The sequence below is a fragment of the Plodia interpunctella genome, chromosome 6 (assembly GCF_027563975.2).
Source record: "Plodia interpunctella isolate USDA-ARS_2022_Savannah chromosome 6, ilPloInte3.2, whole genome shotgun sequence".
In the NCBI taxonomy this organism is placed as follows: Eukaryota; Metazoa; Arthropoda; class Insecta; order Lepidoptera; family Pyralidae; genus Plodia; species Plodia interpunctella.
In genome coordinates, this window is record NC_071299.1 from 7824418 (window position 1) to 7843348 (window position 18931).

General features: G+C 35.7%; 2 protein-coding genes across 15 annotated transcripts in view; one reads left to right on the plus strand and one right to left on the minus strand.

Annotated features, from left to right (window-relative positions):
• Positions 1–13253, plus strand: part of dnc (dunce) — a 334918-nt gene extending 321665 nt beyond the window's left edge. For all 14 annotated transcript variants that reach the window (XM_053746307.2, XM_053746313.2, XM_053746314.2 and 11 more), the window contains 4 exons: positions 4803–4896; positions 9224–9333; positions 9439–10566; positions 10763–13253. In XM_053746307.2, coding sequence (XP_053602282.1) covers positions 4803–4896; positions 9224–9333; positions 9439–10566; positions 10763–10825 — 1395 coding nt within the window. In that variant the 3' untranslated portion in view covers positions 10826–13253. The remainder of the gene's footprint in view (positions 1–4802; positions 4897–9223; positions 9334–9438; positions 10567–10762) is intronic.
• A 1801-nt stretch (positions 13254–15054) lies between these two features.
• LOC128670878 (trypsin, alkaline C-like) lies at positions 15055–18318 on the minus strand. The gene is made up of 4 exons (XM_053746894.1): positions 18192–18318; positions 17298–17466; positions 16907–17162; positions 15055–15642 (listed from the first exon to the last, which is right to left on the minus strand). The coding sequence occupies exons 1-4, from the start codon at positions 18232–18234 to the stop codon at positions 15319–15321; spliced, it is 792 nt and encodes a 263-aa protein (XP_053602869.1). The 5' UTR covers positions 18235–18318; the 3' UTR covers positions 15055–15318.
• Between the last annotated feature and the right edge of the window lie 613 nt (positions 18319–18931).

Below are 18931 nucleotides of genomic sequence, written 5' to 3' on the forward strand. Positions count from 1 at the left end.
ATAGCTGTGTTGTTCACATTAGTGTTGAATATATTATGTATTATTTAGGTCATGGTTGCAACCATTTGAACAACTGTCTGGAGTTTTTCGTCACATTTAACTTCTTAATACTGTCTTATATGTCATAATAATCATGCTGGTTATCACATATTAACTTAGATTATCTCCGATTATAGGTTTGTGCAGTAATATTGTAGCTATTTTTATCATTTTTATTGCAACATATCCGTCACATGTTGACTGATAAGTGGTTGAGAAACAAAGGATTATAGAACCAAATAGAGTTTAATTATAGCAATTGCTTAAGCTTAGATCGGTGACTCTTTCAAGCAATTACCGTCATATAGTTACAGTTTTGTCAGCTGGAAAATTACCTCTACTGAAATGAATATTCTAGATACGTTATTTTTTTAATTTTCTTTTTTATAATAATAATTGTCTGATTATGAAAAAAAAAAGAATATATGGCTAGAAAAAATTTATGTATTTACCATCGATGGTATCCCAATGTGAGTTTTCCAAGGGTAATTTGAATTATTTTTATTAATTCGAAACGTAATTTTTGTAAGCAAGATTTAGAATTTCTCATGATGATTGATATAAAAACCTATAAATTTTATTTAAATAATATTCCACTTTTTAATTCCTCATAACTATTTATACATAGGTAATAGTTAAAACAAGGAAATTGACCAAATAATATACGTCCAATTAAATTCTATGGTACCAGAGTTGTGAACCTTTGGTTTTTACATGAGGATATTACTTTAAAAATGGTCACTTTAAAAATTATTCATGTTAATAGTGACCGAAAGGTCAAAATTTCATTGTGATTCACACAGACTAAACAATTCGTTATATTATACTTACCTACTCGTACTACAGAAACATTTACTTAAACGAAAATTTCACAAATAGTAATATTTGAACATGTAGACTTTGCTACCAGATAAATAACTTAACAGAGGAATAACTTCAATAATAGTCAACCAATATTTAATTCTGTATCACTCTTATTGATTGTTTACTTAAAGTTACAAGATATTGTATTGTATGTAGCGAATAAATAAATAGGCATTTTTTGCTTGCGTCAAACACTATTGACCTCTGATTCGCTTCCCATCAATTAATAATAATAAAAATTGCAAAACAACGAACGGTCTGCAATTCTTAATAAACATAATTCATTGAACGATAACTCCAAACAAGTCACATTTGTCGGTAAATGAGTGGCGTTGGGAAAGGAAGTGGTGACTGAATCACCAATAGTTCCAGCTAGCCAACGTTAGGAAAACCAGTAGACTTCGTACAATCAGGTAATTTGCTCGGGCATTGTTCTCTAACCAAATATGGAGTGTTGATGGAAACAACGTCACATTGAGTATGAAATCCGACTGGGCTCCAGACTGTTAGTCTAAAAAAATCAGCAACCGATAAATGTAGACATTTAAAATATTGCAGAGATGTTCTTTACATTACATTAATAATATTTATATTACATTAGTAAGAAGTACCTATGCATAAATTGGTCAACCACTCAGTGGGAGAAATAAGTAGGAACAAAATTGACGCGGTCGAAGCTAGTTATAATTTTATCATACAGTTAATTTTTTATAAGAAATACTAGTTAATTGCAGTCGTTTCTTACAATGATTCTCAGATTTGGTTAAAACTCGTTCAACATTCGTCGTTCAACATAAAGCTCATGATGAAACCAATCCGAAACATGGCACACCTTATCTCCTTGTTCTCAGTTTTTCTGAAAACTATAACAATAGCATAAACTAGGCAAGCAATTGAAGAGATTCGGAGTGCCGGTGACTTTACTCATCCATCTGGCCACAGTCCAGCTTTAAAGATTTAACCTAGTTTTCAATGAAATTCAGATGAATTTTGGTGAATTACGTGTTATTGTTATTCTGCGAAAGATTAAACCTTGGTGTTGAAAAGATTTGCTAAATTCGTTGTATTACATTTTAATAAATTCGTTTTCCTCGTCCTATTTTATTTCCGATGCTCTTCGCGTTTACGACGCTCTATTTCATTACCTCGAACTGTCGATGGCTAAAAAACACACTTGATATTGCTTTTAGTATAACGATTGACTCGTAAAGCTGTATAAACCTAAGAAATTGGTCAAGGTGCGTCTCTACGCAGATCAGTCGGCTTCAAAGGAGTGACGTAAATATCCTATTACATTACAGTTTTTTTGTCATTGTGAGGAAATGTGTTAGCAGAAAAGTTGTGTTAATTTAAAATATTATTAAATTATTTTCAGGGTTAACTTTTATTTGTCATATTTTCATAAATGTTTTAAGTCTAGCATTGATTGTCAAATCTGAAAAAAATATGAATATTCAAACAGCAAAATCCTTCAGTTGTTTCCGGTTTGACAGATTCCACACAACTGATTTATAAAAAAAAATGTTACCTAGAATTTTAAAAATACAATTTTATTCAATTTATATAATGGCTGTACCATAGGCAACGAGTTAATATAAAGTAGGAGTATTTTATGAATCAGAGTGATTGGCGAGCAGCGACAAAAAAATGTTAGCAAAAAATATCACGTCAACAGTATAAATAGCATTGCTTTCACGAGAACTGTTCAAGTGTATAAATAAGATACTAAATTAAAGAATCAGAGATATTTTTGATAAGATTCAGCCAAGAATTCAGAGTCCAATACGTTACCTTGTTACGTGTCACTTGAGTGCGCAATCTTTTTTACGATCTCAATACATTCGGAGTGATGCAGCGAGGCCGAGATCTTGTGAAACTAGCTAACATACGGGACTTGTCGTACGAGATGTAAGTCGGGTCGTAGTCTTATTTCTTAATATCGTCTTGTAAATCTTATGTCGTTTGACGATTACATATCCCGCCCGGGCCTGGCAGAAGGGGCAATTCCAAAAATGCTGGCTTGATATTGTCCAGGAGGATATGCGTATCAATGTTCGGTCTACTAAGGATGCGACCGTGCGAAGTGGACGAAATAATGTAGGAAAGTGGAATTCGGGCTGAAATTTGTGGTCGATGATTTATGGTTGAAAAAGTAATCAGTAAAATGCTGAGATGATTCAAATGAATTACATATCCACTGATACTTTCTGGCTTAAAACAAATTGTCTTTCCACACTTTTTTTCAAATGTTTACTTTATTTATAATAACAATTGTCAGGTATAGTTATATTTTCCCACTAATTAACAGTAACATTAATAACCCCTTCTTTTAGGACTCTGTAGAAAAATAACGTGCAGAAATTAATTAAAATACTATTAAATACAAATAATTTTGTTATAATGATGAGTTGCATAATATGTACAATAGGTTTTATGCCCTTCTCATTTAAAATGTACCTATTGTTCCATCCCACAAAAAACTGTTTTACGATGCAATGTATGCGTATTTACAGTGTTGAAATTTTATTGACTTAGCATTATTTAGATGTAAATTTTCCTGACCGCGGCGAAACGAAAAGAGGGGTTTTGATTTTATGCAGTAAAAAGTGACAATTACCACTCCCCTAAAATATAAGTTGTTGTTGAAACAAAACACTAAAAAGCGCAATTTTCTTAATGAATATTCACAGATCAAAATCAGTTCACAGATGTGTTCGTGATAAGTCATACCTACACAATTGAATAACAGTAAGATTAGTGTAATCATGATGAACCCAAGAGGCCTCGATAGGATTTACTTCCTACCCAAAACATCACTTGTCGAGGACAGCATGCGTAGCGATAAGGAATCGTGTCAAGAGCATTTCTAAATTTAACGTAGTCTTGGTGACATATGCCTTTGCGGTGATTGAAACCGATATCCGCTTGGTAATTTGAGGTGAATCTACGCTATATTAAAAAAAACTGTTTACAGCGATAATGTCATGACAATTTTTTTGTTAAATTCAAAATCTGATATCAATATTCAGTTTAGCGAACTTTTTAAGTCCAAATATTGACTTGTCTATGTTTGTTCGTGTATAGAGATAAAAGTCTTCTAAACATTTTTTTATCGGCTTGATTTAATCTATTAATTATAATAACACGTGAAATGTAAATTAGTGTAATATAAAATACATAAATGACACAAATAAATCTTACATTCACGTCACCTTAAACTATGCAAATGTATTGTGGATTGTAAAAATATACTTGGGATTTCCATTCGATCAAACAGGTTCAATAGCTAACAAAGACAATTTTCAATATAGACCAGCTATTGCAATTCTTATATTTATTACAATTTAGAAATAGATAAAAACATGTAAATTATATTGGAAACATATTATAAATTGAATTTGGCACAACTACCTATCTACTTTATATATTGCCTTTCTACAAAAAGCTGCCATAATGAGCCACATTAGACAATAGCTTTGTAACACTACGTCACTAGCCCCAATATCTGAAACTTTTCCTCCTGAAAGAGAAAATTAGTCGCGTTCGTTGAAACCAGACCGATACCGGTACGAGGACGACATTACTCGGAAAGCTATTCCGTGCCTTGTGACGAATTGACGATGCGAGTGTATTACAGCAGTACGCCGCGCTACGCTTCAGTCTAGCGATAGCGCTCGCCCTTGATAGACGTTTCAGTGATTGTGCTCAACTACATTTTTTTTTAATACGAGCTTAGAACTCACGCTGCATTTCGAATTCGGAACTTTCGTTTTTTTAAATTGTGCGATTAAGCAATGCGTATGCCCGCGGAGAGACAAAACGTTCGTGTCGTGTCGGGCCGCTGGTTGCGACGCCGCGCCAGGAAGATGGCGAACTCACTGGAGTTGTTGCACTTTCAGTTCAAACGGATGCTGAACAAGGAACTGAGCCATTTCTCCGAGTCGAGTAAATCCGGCAACCAGATCTCCGAGTACATCTGTTCCACTTTCTTAGGTGAGTCCTTTATTATTTTATAAATTTTTTCTCTTTTTTCCCAAAGGTTTTATGCGCTTTTTTCGCTGATATTATTCGCGTTTAGATTTTCATATTTTTTTTTAATAATATTAATCACTTTTGTTTACTTGCTTAACAAATGCGACCTATGCACTTTAGCACGACATTAGCAAAAACCGATGCTAAATTTAATTTCAAATAAGTGAATGGCTTACCTATGTATGTTCATTCAATTATTTCATTCTGCAATTAAATCATTGAAAATAATTCCTATGCTGCAATTTATTGCATTATTGATCTATACCTTTGTGTTATATTCCATAACGATTACTACGCGAGTGAATTCCTGCATTTAATTTCCTTGTGATGTGTGTAATTGCAATGATTTAGTTGACTAATGCGTAGGTACCGAAATATTACGCACACACTTAACAGAATAGGTACTACGTAGGTAAAGCATATTTACAAACACCATTATTATTGCCAACGATATGTAGACAAAACAATTCTGACTATTATTGGAATGCATTGTTTTGCATAAATATTTTTTTGGCTGCGAAATTTTCTATGACTATTGACATATACATCGTTCTTCTTTCATGGCATTATATTATCAATATATTTTTATATCCATATGAATAGACATAATATTTAGTTTTTATATAATATCGTAGATATATTCTCATTAAGAAACCCTCTACTAGGTCTGAGGAATATTAAATGATAGAAATCTCAAATGATAGAGAAATACCGTAAATAAATCGATTTTATTATCATTTTAATCTCCTTGTCATACGATATAAGCGCGGTGTCAGAGATTGCAATAAAGCCTGATTCACCAAACTCTAGCGACCCCAGCCGTATCCTATGATAACACCCTCAAATTGCGGCAGTTAATTAATCATCTCGTGCGTCACAAGAGACCTGAGGTTAAAAATTCAATAGCTTTCTGCCCTAGTGACGTCAGCGCCCTAACGCGCCCGCCCAAAATAAGCTGCCTACCTGCGTGCGATTGGTAAACATATAATATTATATTGGCGTGCAATATAATATTATATGTTTACCAAAGGTTGACGACAACCTGACGACTGGTGGTAAAACACATATCTCCAAAACTTTAAGCTTTGTTTGTACGCAATCCGCTGACTACAAGGCATTATGACTGCGAATAAAACATGTGGATGAGAGAAAGTATTATATATGTGAGACATTTTTTTATCGATTTTAAAACCTGGCGGCTTTATGTATAATTTTTGAACAATACGACTGCGATCACTTCTTTAAGTTCAATAGTTTCTACGGTCAAATAAATAAAGCTCAAGAAACAAATTTAAATATTCAAAATTGGTAATTCTCGCTCCAATAAAAACATCATCTCATTTCGATCCGGTCATAACTGGTCAATACCGAATCCAGCCACGACGACAGTGACGTCCCGAATTTTCTTCAAATGGTCACTTGCAAAACATTCACATACAATATGAGATCTGAAACATATTAATTGTTGATATTGATTGAGTCAATTGAGACATGACCTATCATATCAATATTTGTTTAACAATACTTCAGTTTTGTCTGCAGTTATTTATACTTACGTTAAAAAGACGAAAACAAACCTATTTTTGTTTACCACATTCATAGTAACTTCTTTTCATATTTTGATAAATTATTATTATCATTAATTAACGATGATTATTGTCAAAAGTTTATAGAATTTAATTATCGACGGTCTAAGAAAAATCCTAAGTTGAATTTCATAATTTTAGCTTATATATGTGTGTTGTTACAATTACTAAATTTATTTCTTAATTTTGGCTTTAAATATTTATTACGTTACTGAAATAAGTAAACGTTTTATTGATCTTTAAATGTGTAGTGCAAAGTATGTTAAATTTGTAAATAAATATCATGATATCAGAGTGAAGCTTATCATCTGCGCCTATCATGTTTGAGCTTACATATGACCCCCTTATCTTTACAAATATATAGAAATATCACACACACACACTAATAGTGTCATTAAACAAATAACTGCCAAGATATGCATATGAACGTCAGTTTGATTTATTTGAGTAATTAACATTTTAAAATAACTTCGCATCTGAAAGTGATAACCTCATATAGGCTCTCATAGTAACACTATCAAAGATTTTGTAAAAAAGTTAAATCCGTATGTGTAAGTACGTAGTAACGTTTTAAACAAAATTGTATGTCTGGACCGTGAAATAACCTTATGTGATAGTAACAACAGTTCCCATGCATGAAAATATGGCACTATTTTAAGCCAAAGACATAAAGTGAGAAAACAATAATAATAAAAAGGTAGACTAAAATGTGCGGTCGTTTTCGTTTCAATATTGAAATTGATGGGAATTTATTAGTGAAACTGAAGTTACACAGGGCACGACGGGCTCATTGAGCGACCATTGTGCCAATTGTGATGGTCATGCTGCAAAATGTGGAATGCATGGACATAACTGATCCTATCAATTCACATTAATTTGAACCCATTCTATACAGGCCTATAAATAGCGACTTTGATAGACAGTTCAAAAAGGGCATAAACACGCCACATCGCTTTTATCAATACTTTTTTTCGATATTGACGATAAATTATAAAATGTTTATCATTCACCCCTTTACTTGTAAAAAAGGTTAATGCATAATTTGAGCTAAAGTATATTTTGCCTCGTTTTATCAATGTCAAATATTGTAAAATGCGATAGTTACAAAATATTCAACTTTTTTAGGTAGTGTATTGATTTATGGGAAATATCACAAAGGATTGTTTATTTAATTCTTAGACTAATATTAGTTTTCTTCATTTAATAATCCCCATTATACTGCTGTGACTGTGACATTATATACTGACTATATCTCAGTGAGTCTAAACTATCTTAGACACTCGCGAAAACTGGAACTGGTCGAATCGTTTTGTTTCTCTGTACTATTTTTATTTTTCTATGTATTCTCATTACCACTGGGCTCGTAACTTTTAGCCCTACGTAATTAATTCGTTTGGGCAACATCCCGTGGTACCAGCTGAAGTTACGGCCAGTCGATTAATTCAAGTCATAAAGTTCCAAAATTTCGCTATGCATTCTTAATTGGTTTGACCTTATAACGCGTTAATATAGATTATTTAGGGCAATAAAACTGTTATGATTTTAATTTTAATTGTTCAGATAATTTAGATATAAACATATTTATGCTATTAATTTTTTTTTTTCATGTACCACGTGAGATAACACAGAATGAGCACGTGTTTCAAATTTTAAATAAACACATAGTATGATAATGTAAAACCATTAAAATATATTTACATTTTAAAAAGTGATCTCAATATAAATAGTAGCTAGGTCTATGTAAAACATAAACACGCAACAAAAATTCCAATCTGTTTTCAATAACATATAATATATAATCTCGAAAGATGTTTTTGAATATATTTACTTTTCATGTATAAATAGATAACTTTCAGCGATCCTGTATATCTCATGATTAGATATAAACTAGATACGTAGTACTATCACATCATGTTGTTATCTCCGTAATCTTGCTAGTGGGTGTACTTAGGGATTTATTTCATTATATTTTGGCCTCTTTAATCTGCTCGTTACATACTTTGATAGAGAAAACAAATTATTTGTTATATTTAATATATTTATAATTCTAACCTCCATACCATGGCGGGTTAGCTCTTAATTTATGTTTTCTAAAATTATTATTCTCGATACGTAGGTGCTTAGTAGTTATCGAGAAATGAAAGTGCAGCCTTATATAACTGTCAAATTTTCAAAAAGGAAAGTAGGAGTATAGATTTTTGTCACAGTACTGGCTGTTACCAGAGTTGTGTAATATTTCTAGTTTCTATTGCACTGATCAGTCGGCCATCTACGGGCGCAGTTCCCCTGTGTGGCAGATATCAATCAACAGAATAATAGCCACTTGACGTGTTCACCTACTTTCCTTCGGCACACAGACCTATTGGCACAGATTTGGAAAAGTGATAAATAACGAAATCGGCTCAATATGGACGCATAAATCTATTTCTAGAATTTCTGCGAAGCTTTTTCTATTCTTTTGGATTTAGGTTGTGTAGTTATTGAACTGTTTACACTTATATGTGCACTATTTTCATTTTCATATCTCTGTTATCATGGCCTCAATCTATTTACTATAGATATAATCAATAACTCGATTATCATTTGCGCAGCTGTTTTATATTACTCTCCTTTTTAGGACAAAGATATCCAGTTAAATATACAAGAGCCTTGACTTAATTTTTTTATTTGTTTATGCCTAATTATTTCCCTTTCCTTTTCAGACAAACAGCAGGAGCTTGATTTACCATCGCTGCAAGTGGAAGAGGGCTCGGAACGTGCCAAGAAAAAGGAAAAGCCTCGCCATGCCGGACCGGGCTCTACTATGTCACAAGTAAGTTTCTTTACTAAAAGTTTTTTCTCTCTCGTTCTTTACCATTTTCCAAGTATTATTATCATCATAAAGTCTGGTGACTAATCACAAAATTTAAATTTACAGATATCTGGAGTGAAGCGAGCGTTGACACATACAAACAGCTTTACTGGAGACCGGGTACCGAGATACGGAGTAGAGACACCACACGAGGAGGAGCTGGGCCGGCTGCTCGGCGAAATCGACCGCTGGGGCGTAGACATCTTCCGCATCGGAGATTTCTCCGGCGGTCGCCCGCTTACCGCCGTCGCCTATGCCGCCTTCACCTCCAGGGAGCTGCTCTCCACTCTTCAGATTGCGCCGCGAACCTTCATTACGTTTGCTGTTACTTTGGAGGAGCACTACATTCGAGACAATCCTTTCCACAACTCTCTTCACGCCGCTGATGTGACACAGTCGACTAACGTGCTGCTGAACACACCGGCTTTAGATGCCGTGTTCACCCCACTAGAGGTCTGCGCGGCATTGTTCGCGGCGTGTGTGCACGATGTCGACCACCCGGGCCTCACGAACCAGTTCCTCGTCAACTCAAGCTCCGAGCTCGCCCTCATGTACAATGACGAGTCTGTACTCGAAAACCATCACCTTGCCGTGGCCTTTAAGCTGCTTCAGAATGATGGCTGCGACATCTTCGTCAACCTACACAAGAAACAAAGGCAGACGCTAAGGAAAATGGTAATCGATATGGTGCTCTCGACTGACATGTCAAAACATATGAGCCTATTGGCAGATCTAAAGACAATGGTAGAAACGAAGAAAGTCGCCGGCAGCGGCGTTTTATTACTAGACAATTATACTGATAGAATACAAGTATTGGAGAATCTCGTACACTGTGCCGATCTCAGTAACCCTACTAAGCCGTTGCCTTTGTATAAACGGTGGGTTGCGTTATTAATGGAGGAGTTCTTCCAGCAAGGGGATCGGGAAAGAGAGCAAGGCATGGACATTAGCCCTATGTGCGACAGGCATAACGCCACAATAGAGAAATCTCAAGTCGGATTCATAGACTACATCGTGCACCCGCTTTGGGAGACGTGGGCTGACCTGGTACACCCGGATGCTCAGGACATCTTGGACACGCTGGAGGAGAACAGGGACTATTACCAAAGTATGATCCCTCCGTCGCCGCCGCCTGCGTCCATCCAAACGCATTCAGCTGCCGATGATGACCGCCCCGAACAAATACGCTTTCAAGTAAGTTATTAATTTTTTATCAGAAATAATAATATTAATAGGTACATCAGTAATATAAGGATGAAAGTTTTATTTATTAACACTCACATGAAGTTTCACATGAAGTTTTATCTATGCATCCTAAAATGCCTTAAAACTCAAGTACCTTGAGTTCGTTGTCAAGTGTTCCTAAATGTTTTTGTTTTTTTTTCAACAGGTAACACTAGAAGAGGGGGAAGGTTCAGAAGAATGCGAAGGAGAGGGCGACGGCGGGATGTGACGGAAACTACTGGGAATTTGTAAGAAACTCTCTGAAAAGATGCAGGTGTGGTGGAAGCTCTGGCAGTAGAGCGTCAGGACCGCTGTCCGCCCCGCTCGCCGCGCCGCTCGCCGCTCGCCGCCACGGAACGCGACTTCTTGTTGGATAATAATTACACTTGTTGACGCTTAACGTCGAAATGGGACGATCTGCGGGTGCGTCGTTACATTTCGATCATAATTATTTTTGTGATTATGCAATGTTGTTTAGAGTTACCTAACGACTAAAATGATATGTCCCTCCAATGACTGTGTAACATTCGATCGTCTAGTGTTTTTATTACTATTGTTTCGTTTTGTCTAACCAAAGATATAAAGTTGATTCTTAAGTTCACAGAAATGTTCGATATCCCTGTAAGTAGATAGTATTCGGTTCGTAAATTAAAGTCGTGTAATTAGATTTAGGCGCCGACTCCGCATATATCGGGTCGGCTAAGTAAGGACATTGAAAACGCTTATTAATTGGTATGAAAGGGTAATTTATATTGTCATATCATCCACGTTTCTCATATTTAATACGGGTTTGCGATAATGATGTTAATCACCAAAATATATTAACATGATAGGTATCCTAAATATAAATCTATTTTAAGGTAAATTTTAAAAATTGCCTTTCGGAGTTGTTGTTGTGTCTTTTTCTGAATATAAAATATTCGGCCAGGCATCTACTGAAGACACGGGCGTTGCCAAGTTCACCTGATTGCTTCATTGAGTTGGTATACGTAGCCTCCACCTCATTTCTTGTTCAGGGTCGCTGGCGATCCTTTTATTTTCCTCTTTAGAATAGTGTATTATTTTTGTAAATTAAATATATTCTAGTTCTCTTTTACCCAAAAATTTAAATAGTCATGAATCTTTAAAAGTTTTTGTGTATGCAACTAACGGCTTGGAGTGTTTACAATGTTAAGTACTAACAAAGAGTGGTTTGTGAAGTTTTTCTCGAGTAAGCTCATAATGTTTGAAGAAATTGTGTAAATGGAAAGGGACAGAGCGGGCCGGGCCTTGCAATAGAAGATACTAAGTAGGTAGTTTCACAAGCACTCTTCGCACAACAATCAATTCTCGTGTATTCATGTGTTAGCTCGTACCCCACCCGACACTCATGTCGCAATGAGCAGATCTGACTTCACTCCTCCCAGTATTCTGTCACGCTCATTCTACAGTCTCATACATTTCATTCACATTGATAAATTGTAGGCACCTTCTGAATGAAGTGGACAACCTGTATTATTTGCATTTCATTGTATTCATCATTTGTTGTTGTACGATTTTATTACTTATGAGCTGGTCTCTTAAAACTTTCATGTACTCAGAAGATATTTATACCAGATTAAATGATTTTAATTCTTGACAATTCAATTTGTTGTATGTTTTATTTCTACGATATTTCCTAGTTGAAGTATTATTTTCGAGTATTCTCTAAGTCATCATTTTTAGCATTCATCAGAGAAGAATGAAGGTCCAATGTACATTATTTTCGTAGGTAATTTAAGATTTGATTCGGCGATCGAGATATAAATACGCAAATTCGCCGAGATGTCTTCAAATGTCTGATTTTGAGAATGCATAGTATAGGATTTGGACAAAAAAATAATAATAAAACGCTTATCTACTCGTGTGTTAAAAATAGAGACATTACGCTTAGAATGATTTTGATTTCTATTGTACCTATATGTAACGAATTGTGTTATAATATGTACTACAGTAGACCTGTGTATGACACGTAACCAATCTTTCGTAATTTCATATTGTGAACAAATGTGTACCTCTCCTGGCGCCGTGGCGGCTCGCCACAGTCTCCCGAGACTCACGGAAACTACCAATATTTACCTTCTAGACTTGTATAAAATATATGCTCGTTGTTAACCTCTCATTTCAATAGAAGTACATAAGTAATGATAAAAAGCAGTATTTGATTATGATCTTAACCACAAATTGTAACCTTGATTTAGTAGAAGGGAATGCTACCGCAGCGTTTTCATTATGTAAAAAAATGTAAACGTTGTTTTTTGTGACGAACCTGACATGTCAAACACGCCCATGACACAGCTGTACCGAAACAAAGAATGACCCTTGTGAAATCGCTTGTGCGTGTGACATGTCATTTTTCAATAGTTATATTTAGAATTACCGACTAAATAAAATTATTGTTATTATTTTATGCCAAAGTCGTTTCAGTGTTGTGGTATAATGTTTTGTCAGTATGAAAACTATCGCTAAGATCGGATAATATCTAGATAATTAATACCGAGTTAAAGTGTGCAATGCTGGACATTTGCATTACTTATCATTTGTTTTAAATAAAAATAGCTTGTAATAGTTTAAATGAATATTTGAGTTGAATTAAAGAATATTAATGTATTTAGAATAAAAAAGATATGGGAGAAATATCGTAAGCTGTTTTATTATCTACCATATTATTAGATCTTCCCCCTTAAAACCTTTTTAGTCTTCAAGTCGAAATTGTAGATAAATTATTATCTGGTAAATAAGTAGCCAGAAAACCACACGCCATCCATCTCAACTATTAGAGAAAGCAACCGGACAAACACTCAGATGAGATAATTGTTACAATATACGGTTAGAGTATTAGCTATACGATATTGGTAGCATATCAGTAGGTACATACTAACGATTTGATTTTTTAGCACGATGCCTACTATCGCCCTTCGTCCACTTTGTCAGTTCCACTATGTCGCCAAACAGTTTACCAACCAACAGTATACATAGGTGGTTTTTCATTGCGGTAAAAATAAGCATTCATACTAACTAGGCATTGTTCACGCATTCGCAACTAGGCATGTGTCTGTGTGGAGCTGGCATTCGAAAAATTTCATACAATAGGCAGCCCTATTATCAAATTTTAGGGACCTTCGAACATAAGATCGAACTATGCATACATTAGCGTTTACTTTTCATGTGTAAACCAGGCTCAAAAGTTTATAAACTTTTCCAAAATGATTAAATACGTTTTTACCACGATTACTGGTTTACAAACTCAACACTTGGTTCAACATCGCACTCAACTCACTTGGTTCAACATAGCTCGCCATTAATGAAGGAACAACCAGTAATAATGCATGCAAATTGCATTGCAAAAAAGTAGAGTATTTATTGGAGTATTCAGAAATTAACTTCACAAGGACTTTTCCATGTCAAATGTATTTGACATGGAAAAGTCCTATTTGACATGGAAAAGTCCTTGTGAACATTTCATTCTTTGTTACATTATATAGTAATTCCTCATAAAGCTACAAACTACTGATTCCTTGAACTGCGATGTTTGCTTAACATCAAGCAACACAACGCATACTCATTTGCTTACTATTATATGTATGCTATAAAACTATTCATCTACACAACCAATATTCTTTAAATTTATAACAAATAACTCCCCAGTATTCTACGTGGAAAACACATTAAACAACATATGAACGAACGAACCGGTAAAAGAAATGGCAAACGGCAAAATGGCAATTCCTACTTATGTAAGTATCTAATGTATGTATAGGTATTCGTTTGGCTAAAATATCAATTCAAAATACAATTATCGCTTTAAATACTGAAACAAATTTAGATAAATTGATAGATGAACTCTTTATTTAGAATCATAAGTTATAAATAGGTAATCAAACATAAAAGAGCGCAAAGGAAGAGTTATCGTGAATGAAATTTCTAATAAAATTTACAGGATACTATGACACGATAGTACTTCTAATCTAGATTTCTATATAACATGATCAACACAAAATAAAAAAGATACACCTATTCAAATCTTTGTGCTAATTCTTGCGGAAGGGTTACAGCATGATCTATGGCGAGCGAGCATACATAAAATCTAATCTATAACTACGACACCACACCTTGAATAATTAAGTACTCCGAGTACTTAGTCTGAGTCTAGCGAATCCAAACTAAACTAGTTTATTAGGGTTTATTTAATGAATATGTGTAACAGAAAATAAAACATGATGTCATGAAATTCAACTTCATAGAGATTTCAATAAAAACTAATATATTATGCTGTCATAAGATAACTTTAGTCTGTGTAAAAATGTGTTATTCGTACCTGATTACTGTCTTGCACAGATAAAATTTCAGATTATCTTCATTATTGTACCTATTTGTACTTTATCAGTCTTCGATATCAGACTTTGATAAATTAGGTTTAAAAATAAATAACGTTACCAATATTTCTATATTTTTTAATCTGAAGAAAGGTGTTAATTATTTGATTAGTTCAATCAGAAATATACAATTTAAAAATAAAATGGCAAAATTGTAATTTTTGCAAATCGTGACGTTTCCAGCCAATTATGTACTAAAATTAGATTTATTCATTTATATACCACAGCACGAAAAACATGATAAAAAAACATATAGGCATTTTCAAGAATTTATTAACTATATTATTTTAAAATCATCGAATCAGTTATTAAGCGTAAAATAAATAACTTAAGCGTTGTCCACGATCCATTGGGTGTAGGATGAGACGCGAGCGTTCACTCCGGGGTAGAACGCGTGAGCGCATCCGAAGCCCCAGGAGGTGATGCCGACGACCACGTCGGAGTCATGAGACAGGGGACCTCCAGAGTCTCCCTGGCAGGCGTCCTTGCCGCCGACGTCCAGGATGCCAGCGCACAGCATTCCGTCAGTAACGTCGGGCCAATTCTGGTAGCCAGGTTGAGTCTTCAGGTAGGCGTAGCGCTCGGCGCAAAGTTCCTGGTTGATGATGTTCACGTCCACGTGCTGGAGCTGTTCGGGACTGCTGCCTCCTTGCTGCAATGGTAACTATTGGTGAGACCCGGAGCATAGCTACCTTTCACTAATCCTGTTGGATTGCTGTAAGATGCATTTATTGTTGTACACCTTAATAAAAGTTTACAGATTTGAGAGGTTATGCTACGTAACTTGGCTGTTTAAACGAGTATAAAAATAATTTCCTCTGAACATAAATTGTTGTGTAATTTTGCATTTATTTGAAAGGCGTGTTCATAACTTTAACATTTTATCTTTATATTACATCTTTAGGTACAGGAAACAATCGTATCATAATTAAAAATAGTTGATGTAATTAATCTAAATCCGAAGTACTGCTTATGATAAATATTTATGCGTTTAAAAATGTTTCAAGCTTAGATCCGATAGCGTGAAAACACTTTCCCAATTTCTGTCAATTTGACCTAATATATTTATTTATTTATATTTATTGTCATCAGCCCACTACATTTGCATACAAGATAAATAGTTATTTCCACCAATAGTTAAAAAAAAGTAAAACAAGCATTGATTACCAAAAAAAATCCGAATGTAGAAAAAGATTAAAGCCAATGAGAAAACTTGCAAATGAACGTTACCAGCAGCGCATTCAAAGTCAACGGTTTAAAAAATATGGGTTTTGTATTGCGTTCAGTTAGGCTATTTAGAAGCATACACGCGATTATATCGTTATATAATGCGCTGGCGCGCAGTCAGCCGGAGGTAAACTCATTTATCTGGGATCCGTCTAATGCTCGAAAAAATACAAAATAAGTTTACAAGGTTTTTGTATATGAGACTATATGGAGTATACCCGTTCTACCCTTTGATGTATCCTACTTTGTTTATATTAGGCATGGTGGGGTACAATCAGCTAAAGGTGCGGAGGAGTCTGACCCTCGTGACTTATATATTTAAAGTACTAAGGGGTAAAGTGTTTCATGCGGATGTGCTGGCGCATGTTGGTTTGTATGTGCACGGCAGGTACATGCGTCGTCGCCAGCGCCCCCCCTGCTGGCGGTCCCCATCGCGCGGACGAATCTGTTATGGGAGGCCCCTATGACACGGGCGCTGCGCACACTTAATCTCATAGCTAATGAGATTTATTTATTTGCTTGCACACTGAGTGACTTCACACGAGTAAGTTTGTATATAATATGTTACAGGATGTAATATTTAAGCTGCACTATCGCAATAGTTTATAACTATGATGGTAGTAGTAAGTAAGATGATGAAATAAATAATAAAAAAAAACAAAAGCCTACACATAAATAACAAAACTTACAGTGAGAGCACCCCATCCGATGGCGGTGACGACCGTGTTATCAGGGAGCTGATAGTTAGGGCCGGCGACGCGCGCGAGGCCTACAGAGTTGGAGAGGACGGCGGCGGACGACAGCCTGATGATTGCAATGTCGTTGTCGATTGTTCTGCCGTCATACTGAGCGTGCAGCACCAGCTGGGAGGCCGGGATCACCTGTCCGCCGCTTGATGCGAAGGAAGAGCCGAGACGAATCTGCCAGGCAGATGCGAGGTCACCTCTGCGACAAAGATTTTTTTAACATAAGATTTTGTCATTCTAAAGTAGCCAGGGTTATTTCTTTCTTTCTTTTCAATTGCTAATGCTGGTGTCAGATTTTCAATTCGCCTAAAGGCATCTGACATGTAATACATACTCGTAGCAATGAGCCGCCGAGAGAACAGCGGTCTGTGTGATGAGGGAGCCTCCGCACCACTGCGTCCACCAGATTCCCCACAGGTGGTACAACATGTTGCTCATATAGGGGTACTGCTCCACGGTGGTGGATTCTCCCCCCACGATGCGGGTCCCAGATTTGGGGGCCGCTGCAAATGGAAATGCCTGTTAGTGATTTCGAAAAAGCACATATTGAAGCATCTGGTTACGTCCTAGAATAGGACCACTCCATATACACATTATAGAAGACACTTTGCCTAGGCAGCTGATTGGAAACCATAGCACTTCCAATAAATATTGACGTAAGCCAGGTAGGCGGTTGTAAAATCACTGCGGTATCTTCAAAATTTTCAGGTTATTTTTTACGCTGACCCCAGGCTCCGGGGCGTCAAAGCCCCGAACGAAACTGAGAATATACGGATATAAGAAAGAGAGACAAAATACAAGTGAAAGATGTATCCACATTTAATGCTGGGATCTATACGGAAAGTGATGTAAATACCAAACACAATCAGTCGTCACGAGTTTCCGTTAGGCAAATTCCGTAGTCCGTTCCATTCCATTCATTCAGCTCTTGGGTTTAAAGTTTTCTAATTGGCTTAGCCAATGTATATATGTAATGAAATATATAGCCGGCATTAAGTGAAAATGGGTAGGACACCTGGCACGTCGGAGTGATGACAGATGGAGCCCTATGGTGGCCTAGGATAGGGGAAATAAGTGTCGGAAGGCTAGTAGCGAGATAGGCAGATGACATCATCAAAGTCGCAGGTCGTACATAGATTAGATTATTATATTAGGATAGAAAATGTTGGCGTAATAGAAGAGAGGCCTATGTTTAATTATGTATATTTAAATATAAAATATTACATACCTAGGGCAACGCCTACAAGAGCTAACAGGAGTAGAGCACGCATCGTGTACCAATTGATCAACTCTGGTGAAAAAAATTGCCCAACTTCACTATTTATTGTGAATACTATCAGTATGTTATCCTAATTTGGGATATTCCACATAATTATATAGATTAAAAACTTAATTATAAATACCTATCAGGTTTAAATGATAAATGATTAATTCCATTTAAGGCTTCCTTTATCATTTCCATTCAGTCTCAATGAACATTTAATTCGTGTGAATTCGTTAAATTTTAATGGAGAGGATATAATGTGGTTGAGGAGAGAGGATCGAGTTTGCAAAAATTACTACTCACTCTTATCAATTTATTTAATTTTAAACTCCTGTTTTCCCAGGAAAAATCAGTACAGTATCTTACCTACATGCAAATTTAGTATTTACTTGGTTCTATTGCTTAACATGTCACTCGCCTGCTCTTAATTTTCTTATCATCATTTCTTTGCCCTTATCCAGTTTCTGTAATGACGGCTCCAAACTGTCGCCGAACTCGGTCGAACGCGGCCAAACACAAATGTCTAGATTCGTCTATCGTCGCCATGCATTGTAAATTACAATTTCAGGGTTGGCACGGCTCTCTTGAATTTCCCCTTGCTACGCCCATAATTATCAGTTATACTTTTATGTGGTCAGGGGTAAAATCTTTGTAGTTAAAATTTCTGCGATGGGCACGGCTCATTCGACTTCCACTATCTACGC